General features: G+C 52.8%; 2 protein-coding genes across 2 annotated transcripts in view; both read right to left on the reverse strand.

Moving 5' to 3' along the window:
- Hes6 (hes family bHLH transcription factor 6) lies at positions 1-1,722 on the reverse strand. The gene is made up of 4 exons (XM_004672964.2): positions 1,600-1,722; positions 1,436-1,522; positions 1,266-1,347; positions 1-990 (listed from the first exon to the last, which is right to left on the reverse strand). The coding sequence occupies exons 1-4, from the start codon at positions 1,684-1,686 to the stop codon at positions 566-568; spliced, it is 681 nt and encodes a 226-aa protein (XP_004673021.1). The 5' UTR covers positions 1,687-1,722; the 3' UTR covers positions 1-565.
- Positions 1,723-5,937: 4,215 nt separating this feature from the next.
- Per2 (period circadian regulator 2) overlaps positions 5,938-21,265 on the reverse strand; it is a 41,250-nt gene continuing 25,922 nt past the window's right edge. The window contains exons 17-23 of the mRNA XM_004672969.2: positions 20,072-20,236; positions 18,571-18,810; positions 15,509-16,314; positions 13,306-13,483; positions 12,288-12,480; positions 11,273-11,423; positions 5,938-7,999 (exon numbers count right to left, since the gene is read on the reverse strand). Of these exons, the coding sequence (XP_004673026.2) occupies positions 7,850-7,999; positions 11,273-11,423; positions 12,288-12,480; positions 13,306-13,483; positions 15,509-16,314; positions 18,571-18,810; positions 20,072-20,236 (1,883 nt within the window). The 3' untranslated portion in view covers positions 5,938-7,849. The remainder of the gene's footprint in view (positions 8,000-11,272; positions 11,424-12,287; positions 12,481-13,305; positions 13,484-15,508; positions 16,315-18,570; positions 18,811-20,071; positions 20,237-21,265) is intronic.

Raw genomic sequence — 21,265 nt, forward strand, 5'->3', positions numbered from 1 at the left:
TAACTAACTCTGAAGTTCTTTATTTAATTCAATTGCAGCATTTGATGACAACCAAACACACAAACTCATGTGCTACCAAAAAAAAAAAAAAATGTACAGCGAGCAGCTCCACCTAAACACTGTAATGTACCTGCCTCCCCTGGTCTTCTGGTTAAAGTGGCAAATATGAGCTTCTGTTCAGATCTCGACAGCCGCCACTGGAATGTTCCTGCCCAAATACCAGTGCTCAGCCCCAGGAGAAGCTTGGTATACCCTGACACCTCTGCTCCTAGGTCTGGGCAAGGGACAGATTAATGTGGGGGAGCACTGGTAGTTCTACAGGAGTCTTCCCCTTTTCTGGAACTCTTTCCCTCCCCCCAACCTGGAGGGTCCATGAAATTGACTCCCTCAAGAAACAGGGCTTGGAGTCTGTTTAGACTGTCCACCAAGGACTGTCCTACAAGCCATCCATTGGAGGGAAGGAGAGGGTAGACCTGGGGGACATCCTGGGCCTTCTCCACCTCATCTGATACCCAGAGCCTGGGAAGGCCTAGCCCAATCCCCACAGGGTCCTGGCTAGTGTTGGTCACCAAGGCCGCCAGACACTCTGGGCTATTCGAGCTGCAGTCAGGCTGCCCAGGGCCGTGGGCACCAAGTCCGGCCCCTCAGCAGGCACCCGACTTAGTTCGGCTTCTGGGACCTCCTCCAGGTCAGAGCACAGGTCCTCCCCAGGACCTGAAGGGCTGGGGAGTGGGGACCCCGGGGACCCTCCCACGGGCCAGCCACCCCGCCCAGGGCCTCCAGGCAGCCCAGCAAGGGAGTCTCCCAGCAGGTCTCGGAAACTGCTACCCTCTCGCAGTGGCATGGACTCCAGCAGGTGATTCAGGAGCTCAGCTGAGACTGTGGCATCGATGGCCTGGCACGTGGACACGAACGTATGTACCTCGTGCATGCACTGGATGTAGCCAGCAGCAAAGCGTTCGCTAGCTTCCGCCTCCAGCTGCTCCCTCTCTGGGTCCGTCCATCGGAGGGTGCGAAGAAGAAAGCAGCGACCCGTACCGTGAGCATGGAGACAGCCACGGCCAGGTCCACCCGCTCCGCGGGGTCGGGGCTCACCCAGGAGATGCACCAGCGTACCCAGCAACGACAGCCCTCCTTGCGAACAAGATCCGGACGCCGGAAACCGACGCCCTACCTCTAGGCGAGGGCCAGGCTGAGGGACGCGTCCAGGATAGGTGCCAGGTGTGGGCGGCCCGCGACCCCGCCCCAGCCCCGCCGCCACTCACCGCGCGCGCGGCCCCGCAGCGCTCCCTGCACTCGCCGCACAGTCAGCTCCAGCACTTCAGCGTTCTCCAGCTTGGCCTGCACCTGCGCCGCCGTGGGGAACGGGGTGAGCCGCGCCCAGCGCTCCGGGGGACCCCCCGCACACCCGGCCTCCGCCCGCCTCCCGCCGCACCTCGGAGCCCGCCAGCAGCAGCCGCAGCTCCTGCAGACTCTCGTTGATCCGCGCGCGCCGCTTTTTCTCCACCAGCGGCTTCCGGGCCTGTGGGAAGCGGGCCACTGAGCCCCCGGCTCGCGCGGCCTCCCGCAAGCCCATCCGCCCGCGGCCCCAGCCCGCACCTTGCGGTCCCCCCGCGCCTCCCAGCAGTCCTCATCCTCGCGGCCCGCACGGTCCCGGTCCCGGGTGGCCGCCAGGGCCGGAGCCATGGCCCGCCGCGCCGGGAGCGCGAGGGAGCGGTAAGAAAGCTCGTCCCTGGCGATCCGCGCCAGCCCCCTCGCGTCTTCCGGCTCGCGGGCCCGCCCCCTTTATAGGAACTCATTTGCATGGCAATGCGTTGATTGGCTGTGCGGGGCAGAAGCTGCGGGCCGCAAGGGGCGGAGGCCAATGGGAGCGGCGCGCTTTGTCAAGCAGCGCGGGGCCGGCGGTCTGGCAGCTGGCGGGGCGGGGCGGGGCGGGACGGGACTCGACTCGCAGCCGTGGCCCCTCGCTTGTCCCCTTCTGCGGAGTGAGTTCCTGGGTGCGGAGGAGTCGGGCTCAGCAAACCGTCCACACGTCCATCTCACCTAACGCCCCCCCAAGGGTGCTGCAGCTTTGGACCCGGCGCCCTTCAGGAGCGAGGTCTCCACACCTGGAGGGGGCCTAAGCCCGGGAGAAGTGGGCGGCAGGGGTAGGATGGTTCCCATCCCCTTGCATTTCTTTTTCTTTTTCTGATAGAGAAAGAATGGGGGCGCCAGGGCCTCCAGCCACTGCAAACGAGCTCCAGACACGTGCGCCCCCTTGTGCATCTGGCTAACGTGGGTGTTGGAGAATCGAACCTAGGTCCTTTGGCTTCGCAGGCAAGCGCCTTAACCGCTGAGCAATCTCTGCAGCCCACCCCTTGCATTTCTTGCGGACTCGTGTGGACACCCACAACCCTCGACTCGCACCACCTTTCCGGCTAGCCCGCCCATCCACGCCCCTTGTCGCCCACCCTGTTTCCCAGCGCCCTTGTTCCCTTCAGCCCCCTCGAGCGCCGCGTTGGCCCAGCCCTCCCTCTCCCCCCCCCCCACCGCAGCCCTCCCTCCCGGCTGAGGCCCTTTGTGCCCCATCCCTCTCATCCCCGCCCCCAGCCCCCCGCGGTCGGCCGAGGCTGCCGTCTGGTCCTCGTAACTTGATGCCCGTGACAGTTGGCAGCTGCAGCCCTTTCGGTGGAGAAAAGCGGCGGCCGGGCCAAGAGCGACAGGTGTTGGCCGCCCCTTTGTCTCGCGCGCTTTGTCCCGCGGGCGGCGGCGGGCGCGCTGGTGTCGTTGGCCAGACGCCGGGACCCGCGTCGCCGGCGGTCCATCTGCCAGGCGCTCTCCTCAGGGGGTGCGAGGGCGGCTGGACCGCGCCCTGCGCAGTGCCCTCGGGGACCATGGCACTGCACCCAGTCCTACCCGCCTGGGTCTCCGCTGCTTACCCAGAGCTGCTTCCCCATAATAGGCCTTGGCTCACAGCCACCCAGCCTTCGCCTTGAGCACCTCCATGTCCCCTATAAAGTGGCTGTCTCCTCTGCTTTCAGGTCTCAGTGCACTAGCTGTCACCCACCGGCCACACGCTGGTCCCACAGCAGCACCTGTCTTCTTCCAGTCTGGCATTACCCTCCTGGGTTTGGCAGAGTGTTCTCAAACTCTCACCCTTTATGTGTCCCTAGTCTACAACACCCTCCCCACCAGTGGGACCTCCAAAAAACTTCAGGCAGGAAGATTGGATGATGAGAGGTTCGAAGGTCCCCAGAGTCACCTCACTGGCTTCTCTCTTTCGTGCCCACACTCATCTTTTCCCATTCTGCCTCTGGGGCAGAACTCTACTGGGTGTGAGCCTACCCTTTACTTCACACACACCCTGGTACCCTCAGACTCTCCCACAAAGCTTAAAAGCATGCTGTCTTCCACCGCCCCCCAGGGGCTGGTCAACCAGCCTCCCACTCCTAGTGGGGAAACTGACAGGGCAGGAACAGGCATTGGTATCCCAGTGGAGTTACTATCCATAGCTAGGCTGTGATTTTACAACTTAGATATCACCTTCTCCCAGGAAAAGAGACTTGCAAGTATTTCCAGTTAAGCTTCTACTACTTTACGATAGGAAGAAATAACCTCAATGGAAGGTTCTTCTACTGCCAAGTTTGCACAGTTACCCGTATGAACCAGGCCAAACATGTTTCAGAATGCTCTCCATGAAAAGCAGATCGTGTGGGTACAGCAATCAAAAGGGCTCTGAGGAAAAAGACCAGTGGAACACCTGCTTGGTCAGGGAATTTGTGTGAGGGACAACGGGGATATGACACAGGTAGATGGTGCGAGCAAGAGGCAACTAGCAACTCCAGGAAAAACAAAGAAAAGAAATATAACCTTAGCAAATTACTCAGTTCAAGAATGGACACTTCCTCAGCTGTTCTCAGAGCTGGCCACAGGGCTGACTGCAAAGGAGTCACAACAACATACACTGCTCCTAGGATCTCAGGACTGAAAACCGTCCTTTACAGAGAATCAGGAAAGACTCCCTGTGGCTATAGAGCATGAGGCAAGGTGACTTTATAAAGACACAAGAACAGGTGACGGGTGTTGGGAAAGGGAACTTTGCTGAAGCAAGGCTTCCAGACCTCAAAAGCGTCATTCCACATGGTGGGAGAGGGGCGTGGGTTGAAGAGAGCTGTCTATAATCAAGGGAGAGATGAGGTCTTGGGACATGCCTCCACCTAGCCAGGCACTCCTCTTGAGTGGAGAACAGAAAAGGCATACAAGGCAGAAACCCTTCTTGGGTGGACTGGAAGTTGCTGGAAGTCTTTTCCACAAAGTCAGCTTCCAATTTCCTTAGTGGACTCATTGGCCAAGTGGCTTAGACTTTTTGTCCTAGAAGCCCGGCTGTTCCATCTTAGAGCCACCAAGCCTGCCCTTCCTCCTGTTGATCACCCATAGACGGACCCACTTCCTGCCATTTGTCCCTTGGAACCTATCTTGCTTTCAAAGTTTGCCTGAGCACAGACTTCCTGAGCATTTGGGCCCTTTGATCCCCCTGAGCCAGGGACAGAGGCCAGCAGAGGCTGGGTAGGGCCACGGTGGCCATAGGGGGACTGGTTAGCAGCAGGAATGGCAGGCCATAAATCCCCAGAGGAACAAAGGCAGCGGCCAGCTACAGACAGACGTCCAGGCCCTTTGTGGGCAATCTGCCCAGCAGACAGAAAATTTCCTTCTGGTTGGAAGTAAATGGGAGGGGCTGTCCCTTGGGCTATATGATAAAATACAGTGACTGTCCCCCAAAGGCACTCGGTTTCATGAAACAGCCATTCTGCCAGAACTTTGCAGCAGCTCTTGGAGTCAGGCAGTAAGCTCAGAGTTCTTGGCAGCTAGGAATGGGGCCCAGTGTCCCTTTGTCCCTCTGCTCGGATCCCCAGGGCCCTGGTTTGTAAAATGGGAGGCAGGGAAAGCAGGTCTCTAGGTGTTGGGCAGGTCTCACCAGGCTGTATGGATGCAGAGGGGCCTGGGTGGATATGCAAACCTACCCAGCATGACAACCCTTCTGACTCTGGGTTCCACCCTGTTGCCAGCACATAGGCAATCAGCCCAGGTGGACCAGAGGAAGGTGGGGTTGAGGGATAGTGGATGCCTGGAGCAGGCCAATAGTTGATTTCACCCCCATAGCTCTTTGTCAACAAGTGGTGAAAAGACAGCAGGAGGAAGATGGGATCAGGGATTGTAGGACTAGATGTGCACGAGGGGAAGTTCCTATGGGACCTGTGCTGAACAGGGCCAGGGCCAGTGAGTATGACAGAAACCGACAGGAACAAACCTGAACCTGCAAGGAATGAACTGTACAAAGAAATTATGAGTTGGACTGAAGATTTCCTAATTTAGATTTCATTAAGAAGACTGACTGGGGATTTGAAGAATGAAGAGTTATTTTCTAAAATGTCTTTTAATTTTTGTTTTGAGATAGCATCTCTAGCCCAGGATGGTCTGGAACTTACAATGTAGCCTAGTCTGGCCTTGAATTCATGGTGATTCTCCTTCCTCAGTATCCTGTGTGCTGGGATTAAAGGCATGCACCATGACACCTAGCTTCAAGTGTCTTTTGATAATTCCAATCTCTTCAGGTTTTTCTTCCTGTGCTATATTAAACATACATGAAGGCTGGAGAGATGGCTTAGCTGTTAAGCCTAAGGACCCAGGTTTGATTCCCCAGTACACACATAAGCCAGCTGCAGAAGGTGACACATGTATCTGGAGTCTGCAGTGGCTGGAGGCCCTGGTACGCCCATTCTATCTGCCTCTTTCTCCCTCCCTCTTTCTCTCAAATAAATAAAAGTTTAAAAAATACATGCAGGGCTTGGGCCTGGCTCTGTAGTAGAGTACATGCTTAATGTGCACAGGCCCTGGGTTTGATCTTAGCACCAACAAATAAACAAAACACAATGCAAAACAAAACAAAACAACACAAACTGAAAATAAAAATATTCTTGCTTTATTTACCAATTTTCTAAAAGGCAGAAAAGTCTTAAAAAGACACAAGCAGTCACACAAATATTGCACTGGGTGAAGGTTTGGTTTGCACATGAACAAACCGCTTGTCCGGCAAGGCTCACAATCATCACACTGGCAGCTTATTTACATGTCTTTTCAAGACAATATTAAAAAGAAGGCTCAGTTTAAAGTAGAAAGTCTTATGACACCCGTTTAAGCACACATACTAAGGAAACAGGACTGGATGCTTGGCATCTTGTAAACAGATCACAAATTGTCCTAATAAGTCAACTTTTTAGCAGTTAACAATTAGTGAGCATATATTAAATAATAATTAATAAAATAATGCTGATGGTAAACATTCATAATAGTAGAGAGAAGGTTTTGGCAGTTTTGGTTTAGGTAATGTAAGCATAGCCTTAGACCACCACCTGCCTTGAGGCTCTGACTGGTAGAGGAGACAGAAGTCTGGGGCATCTAATTTCCATTAAAACATGGACCTTGTCTAGGTATTGGGAGGGGATGTTTCAATTTTAAAGATGTAGAGTCCTTGTGTTTATGAAAAATAGGGTTAATATTTAGGCATCAGGTGGTCATACTGTGAGAACACATAGCAGTAACCTACCATGTTTCCAGTGGTCGCTTCTGCCAAAGAACAAGGAAAACCCTGCTTGCTCAGCCTCACAGATTTGTCTAATTTAGGTCCACTGATTCATCAGCGATGGCTTCTCCCTCATGCCAGGGGCCATGACTAAACTTACCCACACAATCTTTGGGGATATCTGGTGCAGGTAAGGTTTGTGGGCTGGGCAGGCAGGTTTGATTCTGCCCAGGTGTTCCATTGACTTCAGAGTGCCAGCAACACAGCAGATGTGGTGACAGACCGGAAGCCACACCAAACTTAGTCTGGAAAGCCAGTGTGGAGGGCGAGCACGGAGTTCCCTGCAACCTGGCTGATGGGTCATTGGCCCCCCGAGGGCAGGAGCTGATGTCTGGGATGCTCCAACTAAAGAACAAATATTACTGGGTCCCGAGAGTGGCAGTCAGAGGCCGCCATGATAGGGAGACATGGCTGATACCATAATTCTGTATGCAAACTGGCTGTGATGGTCTAGAAGGAACAGAACAAAGACACTGAAATGTACAGAGGTCAGGGGAGGGGATGTCAGTCTGATGGTGTTGGTCACAGAAACCACCAGGCTCCGTTGGGCCAGAGCAGGCATTGCAACTTTGCTTACTATACACAAAAGCCGCAGCAGACTGGAACCTTGGCCACTACAGTACCTGAGACCCAAGCTTCACACCACAGACTGCAGAACACAGAGAGGACTTTGGGAGAGGTGCCTCTCCTCTAGACAGGCGAACAAATACCCAGCTGGACTATGTGATAATTTAAATAAATAAAAAGCAGCCCCCAGAGGGGACAAAATTTGATCTGGTCCAAACACCCTGGGAAGGCTCCAAAAAGCCAGGCATTCAGCTGACCGCTGAACATGGCTTCCCTCCCTGTCAGAGCCTGGTGTGATGTCTCAGAACAACTCACAGGGGCCAGTGAACAGTGGTGGACTGGGCCAAGGTCTCATCCAGACCAAGGGACTTCTGAGGACCCTGGGCAACTTCCCTGACACACACAGAGGTCTCAGTCTTCCTCATGTTTACTGGCACCCCAACTATCATCCTATTCCCAAACCCCATGTTTATATTTAAAATACAAAAACGTATTTCTCTTAAACTTCCCCACAGTTTTAAGTTACCCTTCAGAAAACTGTTTTTTTTTTCTAAAACAAAAAAGCAACATAAGTATATATGTCCATTTCATTAGAAACAGATGTGAAGCTCCTCCCTCTCTTGAGCACCATCTAATGTAGACGCTGGCATGGGGAGGGCGGGGTTACAGCTGCTCTTCCTTCCTGGGGCTTGAGGGCCATCCGCTGCCCTCCTCTTTGGTGTCGGCCGTGTCACTGAGTCCCAAGGACACGCAGTCTTCTTCATCTGGCAGGCAGATGTTGCCTTTCCCATTACTTTCACAGTAAACACACTCCTTGAAGGAAGAAACACACATCAGAAAGCAGCACAAGACGTCACACGGTCACATGGGGACAGAAGTCAGCTATGCACCTACAAGTTGCTACCAATGTGTAATCCTTGACCCAGGGAGGTGGTTTCCACCAGCAGGGCTCTGTGGCATATTAAAGGTGAAAGGTACCAGGCTCCAGTAGAGCAGAGCTCGCAGCTAGTGCGCAGGGTTCGACTGGGAGCAGCCACCAAATGACTGCAGGCGCTGCCTCAGCCACATGTCTGGGGCCATTCCTTCCTGAGCAGGTACAGCCTGACTCCCCACCCTAAGCTGGCTGGACTTAGGAAGTGTGAGTCTTGTGAGACTAGGTCTTCAGGGCACCAAAGCTTCCTCCTGCTCCCCCGGGGACGCCACGAACCCATGGTGAGGGATAGAGGCCTCCTGTTGCAGCAGCGCCAGCAGGTCCACCAGCAAGCCTTTGGATGACTGCAGCCTCGGCCTATGCTTGCCTTCAACCCTATAAGCTTTACCCTGTAAGCTGAGTCAGTGACTCAGGCCTGTAATTCTAACACTCCAGAGCCTGGGGCAGGAGGACTGTCTCAAGTTCAAGGCTAGCCTGGCTACATAGTGAGTTCCAGGCCAACTGGGCTACAGTGTGAGATACCATCTTGAAAGACAGAAAGAGCGAGAAAGAAAGGAGGGAGGGAGGAAGGAAGTGAAGGAAGAAGTGAAGGAGGAAGAGAACCAGAACTAGAATCACCCAGGAAGCTCCTCAAGCTCCTGACAACCCAAGAAAAATGAGAGGGGCACATCAGCATTGCTGCACGCCACTGAGTTTGGACGTCACAACAATGGGTTTGGACGTCATGGACTATATACAGCAGTGGACAACGAACACCGAGGTTGGATGCCACGGACTATATACAGCAGCAGATAGCAGACACTGGGTTTGGACATCACGGACTATATACAGCAGCGGACAGAGAACACCAAGTTTGGACATCATGGACTATATACAGCGGCGGACAGCGGACACTGGGTTTGGATGTCACGGACTATGTACAGCGGCAGACAGCGAACACTGAGTTTGGACATCATGGACTAAATACAATAGCGGACAGCGGACACTGAGTTTGGATGTCACGGACTATATACAGCAGCGGACAGCAGACACTGAGTTTGGACGTCTCGTACTACATACAGCAGTGGACAGTGAACACAGAGTCATGTTGAACACAGGGGTGAAGAACAGCCATGGGAAGACGATCCCCAGTAGAGGGAAGGGTGAGTGCACGACCCTGTGGTAGGTGCTTGGGGCACCCAGGAAGTGGGCAGCTGCAAGAGGTGGGGAGAGAAGAGAAGTGGGAGAGGAGATGGGCTGGCAGGCTTGTATGGCTGTACAGAAGTTATTCTGGCAGACTTGTGAGGGACTGAAGCTGACGGGCAAAATGATGTGACTCTGCAGGGACAGGGGAGAGCGGTGGGCACAGCTGTGGAGCTACCCCACTGTACAGGTCACATGGGCCACTACTGTGGGTGGGGCCATGTTAAGGCTGGGTAAAGTGGCTGCTTCTGTGACTGACGTGTGAGTATTGTGATCTGATAACAGTCAAATGGGGTAGGAGAGTCTCGGATAACTTCCAGCAGCCAGAGCAGCTGAGAGCGAGTCCCCTCCAGTGAGAAAGGCATGCTGAAATAAGCTCCTGAGGATAAGAGCATGCCTTTTGGGCAGCCTGAGCTCCATTGTGGCTAGCCTGGAGGTGGACACCCACCACCCATTATTCATATATATGCCAGTTCTAGTCAGAGGCGAGAGATGATCAGAATTGGGCACCCATACTGAGCTGAGGGTGGGGACCCCAGAGGCCTGGGGAGATATTTGGCACCAGGATGGAGAGCAATCCAGGGAGCACTGAGAACCCTTAAGACACCTCTCTAGTCCCTCCTATTTCACCTTCAGGGACCTGCAAACCAACAGCTGCAGCCGTCACTGCACTCCTGTGCTGTCTCTGCCTGAGGGTCTGCAGAGAGTAGGAGAGGTGCTACAGGCAGGGAGAATCCTTGATAAGTTCAGCTAAACAGAAGTCAGAACTGTAAAAAGAGAAAATGAAGCTGGGCAGGATGGCACACGTCTTTAATCCCAGCACTCAGGAGGCAGAGGTGGGAGGATCACTGTGAGTTGGATCTATAGAGTGAGTTCCAGGTTAGCCTGGGCTACAGTGAAACCCTGGGGGGCGGGGGGAAAATGACTGTAATCTCAGCAAGCCATCCAGATTAGTCACTAAAACATTTCTGAAACCGGGGGGGTGGGTAGGATTTCCCAAAATGGACAGTAGGGTTGCAGGACCTTCTTTATTTTATTTTCCATAAAATATTTTTTATTTATTTGCAAGCACAGAGAGAAAGAGAATGGGCACTCCAGGGTCCCTAGACATTGCAAATGAACTCCAAATGCATGCACCACTTTGTACATCTGACTTTATGTGGGTATTGGGGAATTGAACCTGGGTCATTAGGCTTTGTAGGCAAGCAATTAAACCTATGAACTATCTCTGCAACTCCTTCTTTTCAAATTATTTGTTTTTGGGGGAGAATGAGAATGAGTATACCAGGACCTCCTGATGCTGCAAACAAACTCCAGATGCATGCACCTGGCTTTATATAGGGACTAAAGAATCAAACCCAGTCTATCAGACTTTGCCTTTAACATCTGAGCCAACTTTACAGCCCTCTTCTATTTTTTTTAAGACAGGATCTCTGTGTAGCACAGGTTAGACCCAAATTTGCAAGTATCCCACCTCAGCCTTTCAAGTGCCATGGCTTTGGGTATGTGCCACCACACTTGACTCCTTTTCTTCTTTCAAATACACTTTGTTTTAAGTGAGTTCAGTTTACAGAAAAGCTATGAAGATAAGAAAAGCTATGAAAATAAGAGTGTAATTTTGTTGTTTCTTGCTATGTAGTTATGACTGGCCTTGAAATTTCCATCCCCCTCACCCTCCCAAGTGGTGAGATAATAGGTATGCCATTAAGTTCCCCCATTAGTGAACTTAAAAAAAATATTTTATTTATTTGAGGGGGCAAGGGAGAAAATGGGCCCTTAGGACTTCCAGCCACTGTGAACAAACTCCAGACGGATGTGCCACCTCGTGCATCTGGCTCATGTGGGTCCTGAGGAATCAAACCTGGTTCCTTAGGCTTTGCAAGCAAGTGCCTGAATCGCTGAGCCATCTCTCCAGCCCCCTATTAGTGAACTTTAATGCTGTGCTAGAAAGAAGGCAGGTTCTACAAACTTACCGCCACATCGATGGCTGCTGGCAGGCCACCGGTCTGCAGCCATGGGTGCGCCTCCCGCAGCTCCTGTCTCTGGCCCTCCGTGAGCCAGGGCTGGGCCTGGCGCAGCAGCTTCAGCTTGGCGCGGTCCTCCTCCAAGACCGCACTGACGTCCCTTCAGAAGAGGCAGGAACAGCTGAGCTGGGGCAGCTGGAGGGACCCTTTGCCTTTTAATACTACTCATCACCAGCTACCAGCTCTTCTAATATTAATGATGTGGCTTCACACAATTATCCTCTCATTTAACATAATTTCGCTTGTTTGAGGCAGTTTGATCTCCCCAGCAAATACTCAGTAGTGTTACTGTCAAAATGACAAGCCAGGTCAAGATTTCAGTTTTCCCTCAGCCCAGCTATGGGGACCAGATATCTCAGGCACCACTTGGAGCCCTGGAGTGGCTCTCACTGTGTGGTTGCCTGGGAAGACCTTCACCCTCCAGAACCAAGCCACATACTGTCCCTTTCCCTGCCCAACACTGGCTGATTATAGTTGCCCCTGAGCTGGAGACTGTGGATCTTCTCAGTTCCTCTTACCTGCTGACCAGAGGCCCGCTATGCCCAGGACTCCACCTGGGCTGCTTTAGAAGGGCAGGGACCATGCCCAGCACTATGGGGAAGCCTGGCATGGATTCAGAGCCTGGGCATAGACTCAGGGTCACCTTGATTTTCATTTTCATCAGCTCTTATTCTATTTATCCCAGAGGTGTGCAAGGCAAATAGTGGCCAGGACACAATGCTGGCCCAATGTGTCACAGAAACTAAGCATGGCTCCTGGCAGGAGGCTAGTCCTTAGGGGTTCCTCCTGACCCAGACACTGTAGGTGTGACCCAGCACAGTCACCCAGAGGGAGCCTTCCTTCTCTCTGCTGCCCTTACTAAGTCTCAATGGCTTTCCCTGGGCACTCTGCCCTGTCTGGATGACCTTGCATAGGGTCCCTTAACCCCAATTCTCTGGGTTCTTCAGAAAGTCCGAGTGGTTACCGGGAAGGCAGCTGGTATGTCATCATGATGCTGTCATCTGTGTTGGCCATCAGAAGCCAGATAGGGTCCTGTAGCACGTACTTAATGAAATGCTCACTTTCCTTTGCATCTGTGTTCATTTTTGCTTTGTGATTATTCTCTGAGGAATCAATGCTTCCAAAGTATTTGCTGGTATGACTTGTGTCACTACTGCCTTTAAAAACACAAAACACAATGGTTAGAATCTTGGAGACTCAATGTGAGTAGCTGAAACCCCATCAGTGCTGAAGAGGCGGAGCTTGCAAGACAAACCAGCCCGTGCTGGAGGAGACCTGTGCTGCAGCAGCTTCCCTTCTCTCTGCAAGGCTCCAACAATCTGCTTGACTTGAATGAGAACAGCTGCTCGCACCGTGGAGGTGAGCTCAGGCAAGGGCTTGTCTTAGAACCCTGTCCTCTGCCCCATTCTCCTGTCTGTTGACTCCAGCAGACATATCTCTGGAAACCCACAGGAAAGGATGCTAAGAGGGGAGGAGCTGGCCTGTGCCCTGAGCCAGTGCCCTGGACAAAGACCTGTGAGCTGGGTGAGGAAAGCTTACTTCAGGGCAGGAGGGGACCTGAGGCCTCGAGGGTGGCAAGTACAACCTGCCCCTGGCAGTTACAGGGCATGCAGGACCCTCCCCGTCAGAGCAGGCTTGCAGGCAGACACGCACTTGTAGGCACAGGTGTGACTAACCCAGAGGTTAAACCACTACCTGGGCAGCCCAGTAAGAGACTGGCAGGGGTGTAAGGTTTGCAATGACATGAAAACCAGAAGCCTATAGGCAGGACACAGAATTCTGACCAATAGGAGCCTGCCACATTGTCAGACAGAAGTTATCTCTTCAAGGCATGGCCCTGACAGCCACTAGGGAAGCAGCAGGGTGACATTAGCTCTGAGAACAGTTGATCTTCAATTCTGGGGCAGACCATCCTGGGAGTCCTCAGGGTGTATGCTATTCCTGTGCTGGCCAACACACCTCTGCCCTTAGCACCAACATACCTGCCCCACTTTGGGATGCACCACAGCCCAGCGAGCTGGAGCCCAGAGAGTCTGAGGCCCCACTCCCAGACCGAGCGGAGCCTGTGGCTGAGCAGAGGTCCTCATTCAGTAGGAGGTTGAGCAGGTCACTAGATGTGGAGAGGGCATCACTGTTCTGGGTGTCTGAGGGCCCGTTGTGCTTTTGGGAAAAGGAGAAGACACCATTGTTCACAGGGCCTCAGTGACAACAGGGAACACAGAGAGGCTAGGACGGAGGGAGAGAGCTGGTGGCCTATGTCCTTCTGAAGTGCCAGCTGCCAGTCCTTCACTCATCAGATGAGCAGATCCCGCAATCATGGGACTGCAGGGAGAGGGCCAGGCCTCCTTCAGTCATCAGATGAATGGATCCCGCAATCATGGGACCGCAGGGAGAGGGCCAGGCCTCCTTCAGTCATCAGATGAATGGATCCCGCAATCATGGGACTGCAGGGAGAGGGCCAGGCCTCCTTCAGTCATCAGATGAATGGATCCCGCAATCATGGGACTGCAGGGAGAGGTCCAGGCCTCCATCAGTCATCAGATGAATGGATTCTGCAATCATGGGACTGCAGGGAGAGGTCCAGGCCTCCTTCACTCATCAGATGAATGGATCCCACAATCATGGGACTGCAAGGGGAGGGCCAGTCCTCCTTCACTCATCAGATGAATGGATCCCGCACTCATGGGACTGCAGGGAGAGGTCCAGGCCTCCTTCACTCATCAGATGAGCAGATCCCGCAATCATGGGACCGCAGGGGGAGGGCCAGTCCTCCTTCACTCATCAGATGAATGGATCCCGCAATCATGGGACTGCAGGGAGAGGGCCAAGTCCTCCTTCAGTCATCAGATGAATGGATCCCGCAATCATGGGACTGCAGGGGGAGGGCCAGTCCTCCTTCACTCATCAGATGAATGGATCCCGCAATCATGGGACTGCAGGGAGAGGGCCAAGTCCTCCTTCAGTCATCAGATGAATGGATCCCGCAATCATGGGACTGCAGGGAGAGGGCCAGGCCTCCTTCACTCATCAGATGAATGGATCCCGCAATCATGGGACTGCAGGGAGAGGGCCAGGCCTCCTTCACTCATCAGATGAATGGATCCCGCAATCATGGGACTGCAGGGAGAGGGCCAGGCCTCCTTCACTCATCAGATGAATGGATCCCGCACTCATGGGACCGCAGGGAGAGGGCCAGGCCTCCTTCACTCATCAGATGAATGGATCCCGCAATCATGGGACTGCAGGGAGAGGGCCAGGCCTCCTTCAGTCATCAGATGAATGGATCCCGCAATCATGGGACTGCAGGGAGAGGGCCAAGTCCTCCTTCATGTCAGATGAGCAGATTCTGCAATCATGGGACTGCAGGGAGAGGGTCACTAATGCTCTATGCATGCTAGCCAATGAAATATTACTTCAGAGAGTCATGCCCAACTTCAGGGCTTATGTTTCAGGTACAGGAGTCCTATCTGTTCCTCAACCTCATGGGCACCAGGCCATACTATGACCGAGGTTCTAATTCCAGAAGGGTGCTTGGCAGTGAGGGTGGGAACTGGTTTAGAGAGCATCTTGGGGTTTAAGGTTCAAGACCCTAGAAACAGAGGTCAGGAGGACAGAGGGGTACTGAGAGATGCATTTATATGTACCTACTTCCCTGAACAGGAGCCTCAGCACCCCCATAAAGGCAGAGAGTCCTCCCAGACAGTTCCCCTGACAGAATGCAACTGGCTGTGCAAGTACTGTGTACACCCAGCCCACCTGGAAATCCACTGACTGGGAAAGTGCACCATATCGGAGTCCTTAAGGCAATGTTACCAAGCAGCACCAGCTTCTGAGCCAAAGGCAGGAGATCCTTCCCTCTTCCTCATCAGCCTTGGCACCCTGCCAGGAGCTGTGGGGCCCATGCCCCACCAGCAGGCTCTTTACCACTGCCCGCCTGATCCTGAGGTCTGGTCTTTCATCTGGATGAGCTTTATCTGAGATTTACTGAAAAATTTGAGGTCCAGACACGCTCTCAAAATTCCTGATGTATCATCTATCCTCAATTCAAAGCCCCAACTAACTACTGTGATGGAATCACATCACCGGGAAACACTAATTCCTGGCAGATATGTCTAATCTAGGTGGCTGGGGTAACAGGAAACCTTGTGCTGCCTGCTGGGAGGAGGGAGAGCAGAGAACCCTTACCGAGGGAGGCGCCTTTGGCTGCCGGTCCAGGTCCCGGTCCTGGTCCTGAGAAGTGCTTGGTATGCCCTCTGGCCCCGCAGCCCCTGCTCCTGTGGCCCCTGAGATCCCCAAGGTGCCAACACTGCCCTCAGGGGCCTCTTCCAGCTGCAGCAGGTTGAGCTGCAGGGGACTGCTGCCGCGGGACTGGAAGAGCGGAGGGGAGGCCCTGCCCGTGGCCACTGTGCCTGATGGTGGGGTGGCCGGACAAGTGCATGGCTGTCTGAGGAGTGAAGTCTGACTGGGAAAGTCGGCCTGTGAGACAGGGCTCATCTCAGAGGCGAGAGTGGGATGGCCTGGAAACTGAGACTGGCTGGAGAAGAAAGCCTGGGGCAGGCTTGGGGTTGCTGGTGAGAAGGGGTAGCTGGGTAGCATGAAGGCCATGACGGGGGCCGCAGGAGCAGTGAGGGGCAGTGGCTGCACTGTGAACTCAGGCTGGGCGCCCACAGGCACAACAGGCACTGTGAAGTTCACATGGGAAGCTGCAGGTGGTGCTGCCACAGGCCCTGGCGCCTGGAACATGGGCAGAGAGTAAGCCGGCACTGGGGGAGGGAAGGGTGTGGCAGGACAACTAGACCGGGATGTGTCCGAGGGTGACCAGGCTGTGGTGTTCAGGCCCATGAGTGGGGGCCGTTGGGTCACTGGTCCCCCTGACCCTGTGCTCCCGGAGGAATCCCGAGGCTTGACCCGTTTGGATTTCAGTTTTCTGTTCTTTCCAGTTTTTTTCCAAGATGAATCTATTCCACAAATATTTCTTAGTCCAGGAACAGCTGAAATACAGAAAATGACCAGAGTTAAAATTGAAAAGCACACACGTGTCCCACCATGTCAGCTCATAGACTACAGAATTTTAGAAGCTGGATGGCACCTCTTGATTCAACAGTCCTGTGATGCCATGTGCCAGCCCACTGCATCCAACATGGGGTTTCCCCCTGAACCCACAACCAAATCAAAGAAACAGAGATGAAACATTAGGTTTTTCACAAAACCAAACTGCATCAAATTGAAGAAGCACGTTTAACTGCAAGATTACATTCCTTCCTTTCTTTTCACAGCTCCATGTCCTCTCTCTTTAGAGGCATTGAAGGTTCTAATTATCCAAAATAAAGAGAACAATCTGACCAGTCATGCTCTGCTATTCATTCATTCATTCATACATCTATCTATCTATCTATCTATCTATCTATCTATCTATCTATCTCTCTATCTATCTATTATCTATCTATCTATCTATCGTTTGTTTGTCAAAGTAGGGTTTCATTCTAGCACAGGCTGTTCCTCAATATTTAAAACACATATATATTGGTGTGTGAAAGTCTAAGGCAGAATGGCAGACTTCACCCAAGCACCTTAGTTTTCAGTCTGTCAGTGCTGCTCTCTAGAGAAACACTTCTACTCTATCAAGCAGCTGCAGGCACAGCCCAAGGAAGGGGGTCAGTGCTCCCCGAAGGCCTGCTTGCTGGCTAGTCCAAGGGGTGAGGTGGTGGCACCTTTAGGAAGTGGGCATGGTTGGGAGGAAGTCAGGCTCCTGGGAAGAAGTGCTGAAGATGACTGCGAGACACAGCGCCCACCCCCTCTCTCTATGCCCCCTGGCCGCCTTGAGGAAAGCAGCTCCTCAGCCACACTGTCCTGCTCTGATGGGATGCTCTGCCATAGCCCCAGAGCAACAGGGCGAAGGACCTATGGACAAAAGCTCTGGAACTTGGTTCTCTCAGATGCTTTGCCACAGTGATGGAAAACTGACCTACACAGCCACGTTCGCCCTGACCTCGTCCCTCCTTCCCAGTGACAAGCTGAGCTGATGCTTCCTGCAGGAGGGAGAGGGGTGCATCTGTGGCAGGAGGAACTATGGCACCCCAGTGCCTCCCTGGGGAGGGGGCAGTATTCCACGAACACATTTTCCTCCTACTCCAGGCATCTTAACTTGGAGTTAAGGTAGCAAGGACATTTCTCAGCCATGCCCAGGGATGCACACTTTCATCGCATGCTGAGACAGAGAGGCTCAAGCACACTGCTTCATGAGAAGGGTTCACAAGTCTTTTTTTTTTTTTCTTTGCTGTTTCTTTATTAGGTATCTTCTCTTTGGAGGGAACAGTACTGAACACGAAGCTCCTAGGACGCCCTGTCTGAACATCCTGAGATGTTGCACAGTTCATGGATTGCACGAACTATTGGGTCTGGGCTGTGTGGAAGATGAAGACGCACAGGGAAGGTCTGCTCAGGGTCTGGAAAGCACCTTTTCCCTCATTTCCACAGGTCTCCATGACTCTGACATTGGGAAGAGGGTGAGAAAATGAATAGAAAGGGCAAATCCTGGCAGCATGTGTAGCTCAGTGGAAAAGTAGCATGTTTGCTGAAGACTTCAGTTCAAACTCTAATACCAAAGGGAAAAGATATAGAGACAGGAAAAGAACAGAACAGGGAGTCCCAGATGGTGCTGGCAGTGTATGGGCCAGAGACCCATGGGGCTGGTTCTGGTCAGTGAAGGCCCCACCCATGGGGTACAGAAGGTGGCTGGGGTAGGGAGTGGGAGGAGCAAGGGCCCATCATAATGAAAGCAGGTGGCCGGGCTCAGGCTCCTGGTACAGAAAGCAGAGGCAAAGCAAGTGGCACTACTTTGTCACTTGAATACCGAGCATCCAGGGCTATAACTCAGGCTGGGCCCACAGTGCAGCCCAAGGCCACTCTGGCCAGGAAGGGCCTGCCTGTCTGAGGGAAGCCACCGCTATCCTCTATCCTTCAGAGCTGACTGCCAGATGCCCACAAGCATGATTCTCACTCCGCGGGTTGGATGCTCTTTGAACTGCAGGGGCCTAAGCCCACATGCTGCGAGGGCTAGCCTGGGATAGTAGCAGGCCTCTCAGAACACAAGGTCACACGCTAAGAGTTCACCTCAACCATCAGTTTCTAGGCTACATACTGAGTAAACTATATAGCAAGACCCTGGTTCTAACAACCAAAAGGAAAAAGTTTAAGAAGAACAAAGGGTTTAGAAATAGATGCTTGCCTTGGGGGTCAGCACTTACCCCGTTCACTCGCCTGGGCTCTGGATCTCTCTTGCAGATAGTTCTGGCAGTGGGCCTGCAGTGCGCCAAGCCTGCTCACCTCCCTGAACCTTTGCAGGAAGCCCTGCTCCTCCCGCTGCGTGTGTGCAGCCAGCACTTCCTTGGTGAGGCCCAGCTTCTGCACGGGCCCCTTCTCCTGGCTGAAGGTGCCAGGTAGGCCATCTAAGGACTCCGGCCAGCTCGCTGTGTCTTCTACTGTCTCTGTAACAAGGAAGATCTGATCTGCATAGGCCCCTCATTGTACCCCAAATCATAGACACTCACACCTGATTCCTTCCTGATGCCCATAACCAGAGGGTGACATGCTCCAAGCCTGCTTTAGCCTTCCCAGACAGTGCAAGTAACAACCGGAGCCTGGCTCTGATGGCTCAGGAAACAACCTGAGACCTAGAAATCATGGACTTTGGCCCTAGAGCTGAACACATTCCAAGGCTGGCCTCAGGTTTTTGTTATTATTATTATTATTTTATTATTATTATTATTATTTTTTTTTGGTTTTTCGAGGTAGGGTCTCACTCTAGCTCAGGCTGACCGAGAATTCACTATGTAGTCTCAGAGTGTCCTCTAACTCACAGCAATCCTCACCTCTGCCTCCCAAGGGCTGGGATTAAAGGCATGTGCCACCACGCCCGGCCATCAGGTTTTTGTATATGGTGGACAAAGTCAAGGTACCAGGTCTTGCAGGATTCAGGACTAGGTATGGTGACAGCTGTGACCATATGAGTCACGGAATGAGGAGGGCAGGGCATGTTGGCAGAAGTTGGGGGCTGAGTCCCTGACAACACCTTTGTTCCTTGTCATCTCCTTCCCAGTGAAGACCAAGATCAGGATCCATTGCAACCTCAGTACTCGGAAGGAGAAAATGCAGCCAAGAACACTGCTGGTCCTAAGTCTGATTACTATGTGTTCTGGCTCCTGTCCTCATAGCTGGGGTTGCTGACTGCCCTTTTGCCAGAGGCAAAGCTGGGCAGAGTGGGGAACTAGGGCCTGCACTGTGAGGCCTGACATCGGAGCAAACAGCTGCCACGAGATGGCGCCAGACTTTGCCCCACCTTACCCTGGTAACAAAACCAACTGAGTTTCTTAGAATGTCCCTCACTAGACCATGGTAAGGTTTTTTGGTGATTCTTAAGCACAAACATTTCAGATGGCAGTCAAACTTCTCATTATTAAATAAAATTTCTCTTTTAAGATTAGACTGTTGGGCTGGAGAGATGGTTTAACAGTTACTGTGCTTGCCTGCGAAGCCTAAGGACTCATGTTTGACTCTCCAGATCCCACATAAGCCAGATGCGCAAGGTGACGCAAGCTCACAAGGTTGCACTTGTGCGCAAGATGGCACACGTGGCTGGAGTCTGAGTGCAGTGACTGCAGGTCCTGGCATGCCAATTCTCCCTCTCTCATGAAAATACTAGAAAGGGTTAGATGGTTGCTAATATTTCAGAGAGCCTCCCCAGCATACCTAACTCAGGCTGCGGCTTTTTGTCCCCCACGTGGACGAGGGTGCTGCTATAGCTGCACTGGCTGGTGAGGGACACCACGCTCTCAGCCTTGCCGGGCAACGTCAGCGAGCTCAGGTGTGCGTGGACCTCAGTGCGGCTGCTCACCTTGGAGGGTGCTGCTGCTCCTGGATAAGAGAAACAAGTACACACACAGGACTAAAGCCCACTGCTCAGCTAGGCAGTGAGACAAGGGACCCACTGACCCCTACAGGCTGCACACTTACCCCACAGATGCTTGGGCCTGAATGTGGGACAATGTGTCCTTGGAGTTCACAGGAGAGGAGGAAATGACAAAGTGGGGGACAGCATCTAGGTGCAGTAGGTGGCCCTGAGCCAAGGCCCTCTGGTGGTCTATGGGGAGGGCTCCCCAATAGACAGGAGGTGGGAAGAACCTGGACAGCATCAGGAAGTCTATTCTGTGTGACTCACTGCTCACTCCCTTGTGTTCATTCAACAGTGTGATACTCCATTCCTTTCTTTTTTTTTTTTTTCTTTTTCAAGGTAGGGTCTTGCTCTAGCCCAGGCTGACCTGGAATTTACTCGGAAGTTTCAGGGTGGTCTTGAACTCAAGGCGATCCTCCTACCTCTGCCTCCCAAGTGCTGTGATTAAAGGCATGCGCCACCACGCCTAGCTTCTGTATTGTTATTATTTTTTTTTTTAGATAAAATGTTGCTACATAGCCCAGTCTGGCCTTGAACATGCAATTCTCCTGTCTCTGCCTCCCAAATGCTGAGATTACAGGCATGAGCCACCATATCGGGATACCCTATTTCTACTGCTTATCTTGACCATTACAACACTCACAGAATTTAAGCAGCCTGAGCTTCCAGCTGGCTATGGCCATGCTAGCATTCATAGGCAAGGGTTCCTCTAAGACATCACAAAGGCATCAGCCCCAGAACCACAGAGTCTAGTGCAGCTGCAGGAGGGAACCAAGCTCGAAAGCTGTCCCCAGGCCACCAGCAGCATTCACAGGTTTCAGAAACATCTTGACCCATAGCTCATAAGAAGGGTACTAACTTTTCAGCTACTTGTGTTATTTTAAATATTTGATTTATTTTTATTTCCTTATTTGACAGAGAATGAGGGAGAGTGAGTGAGAGAATGAGCGCACCAGGGCCTCCAGTCACTGCAAAAGAACTCCAGACACATG

The sequence above is a fragment of the Jaculus jaculus genome, chromosome 4 (assembly GCF_020740685.1).
Source record: "Jaculus jaculus isolate mJacJac1 chromosome 4, mJacJac1.mat.Y.cur, whole genome shotgun sequence".
NCBI lineage: Eukaryota > Metazoa > Chordata > Mammalia > Rodentia > Dipodidae > Jaculus > Jaculus jaculus.

Bases quoted from the DNA above. Each gene is read 5' to 3' on its own strand.
- Hes6 (XM_004672964.2), bottom strand. From the start codon at position 1,686: ATGGCTCCGGCCCTGGCGGCCACCCGGGACCGGGACCGTGCGGGCCGC. The intron at 1,523-1,599 runs GTGCGGGCTGGG...CGCTTCCCACAG, and splicing joins AGGCGCGGGGGGACCGCAAG to GCCCGGAAGCCGCTGGTGGA. The intron at 1,348-1,435 runs GTGCGGCGGGAG...ACGGCGGCGCAG, and splicing joins TGCTGCTGGCGGGCTCCGAG to GTGCAGGCCAAGCTGGAGAA.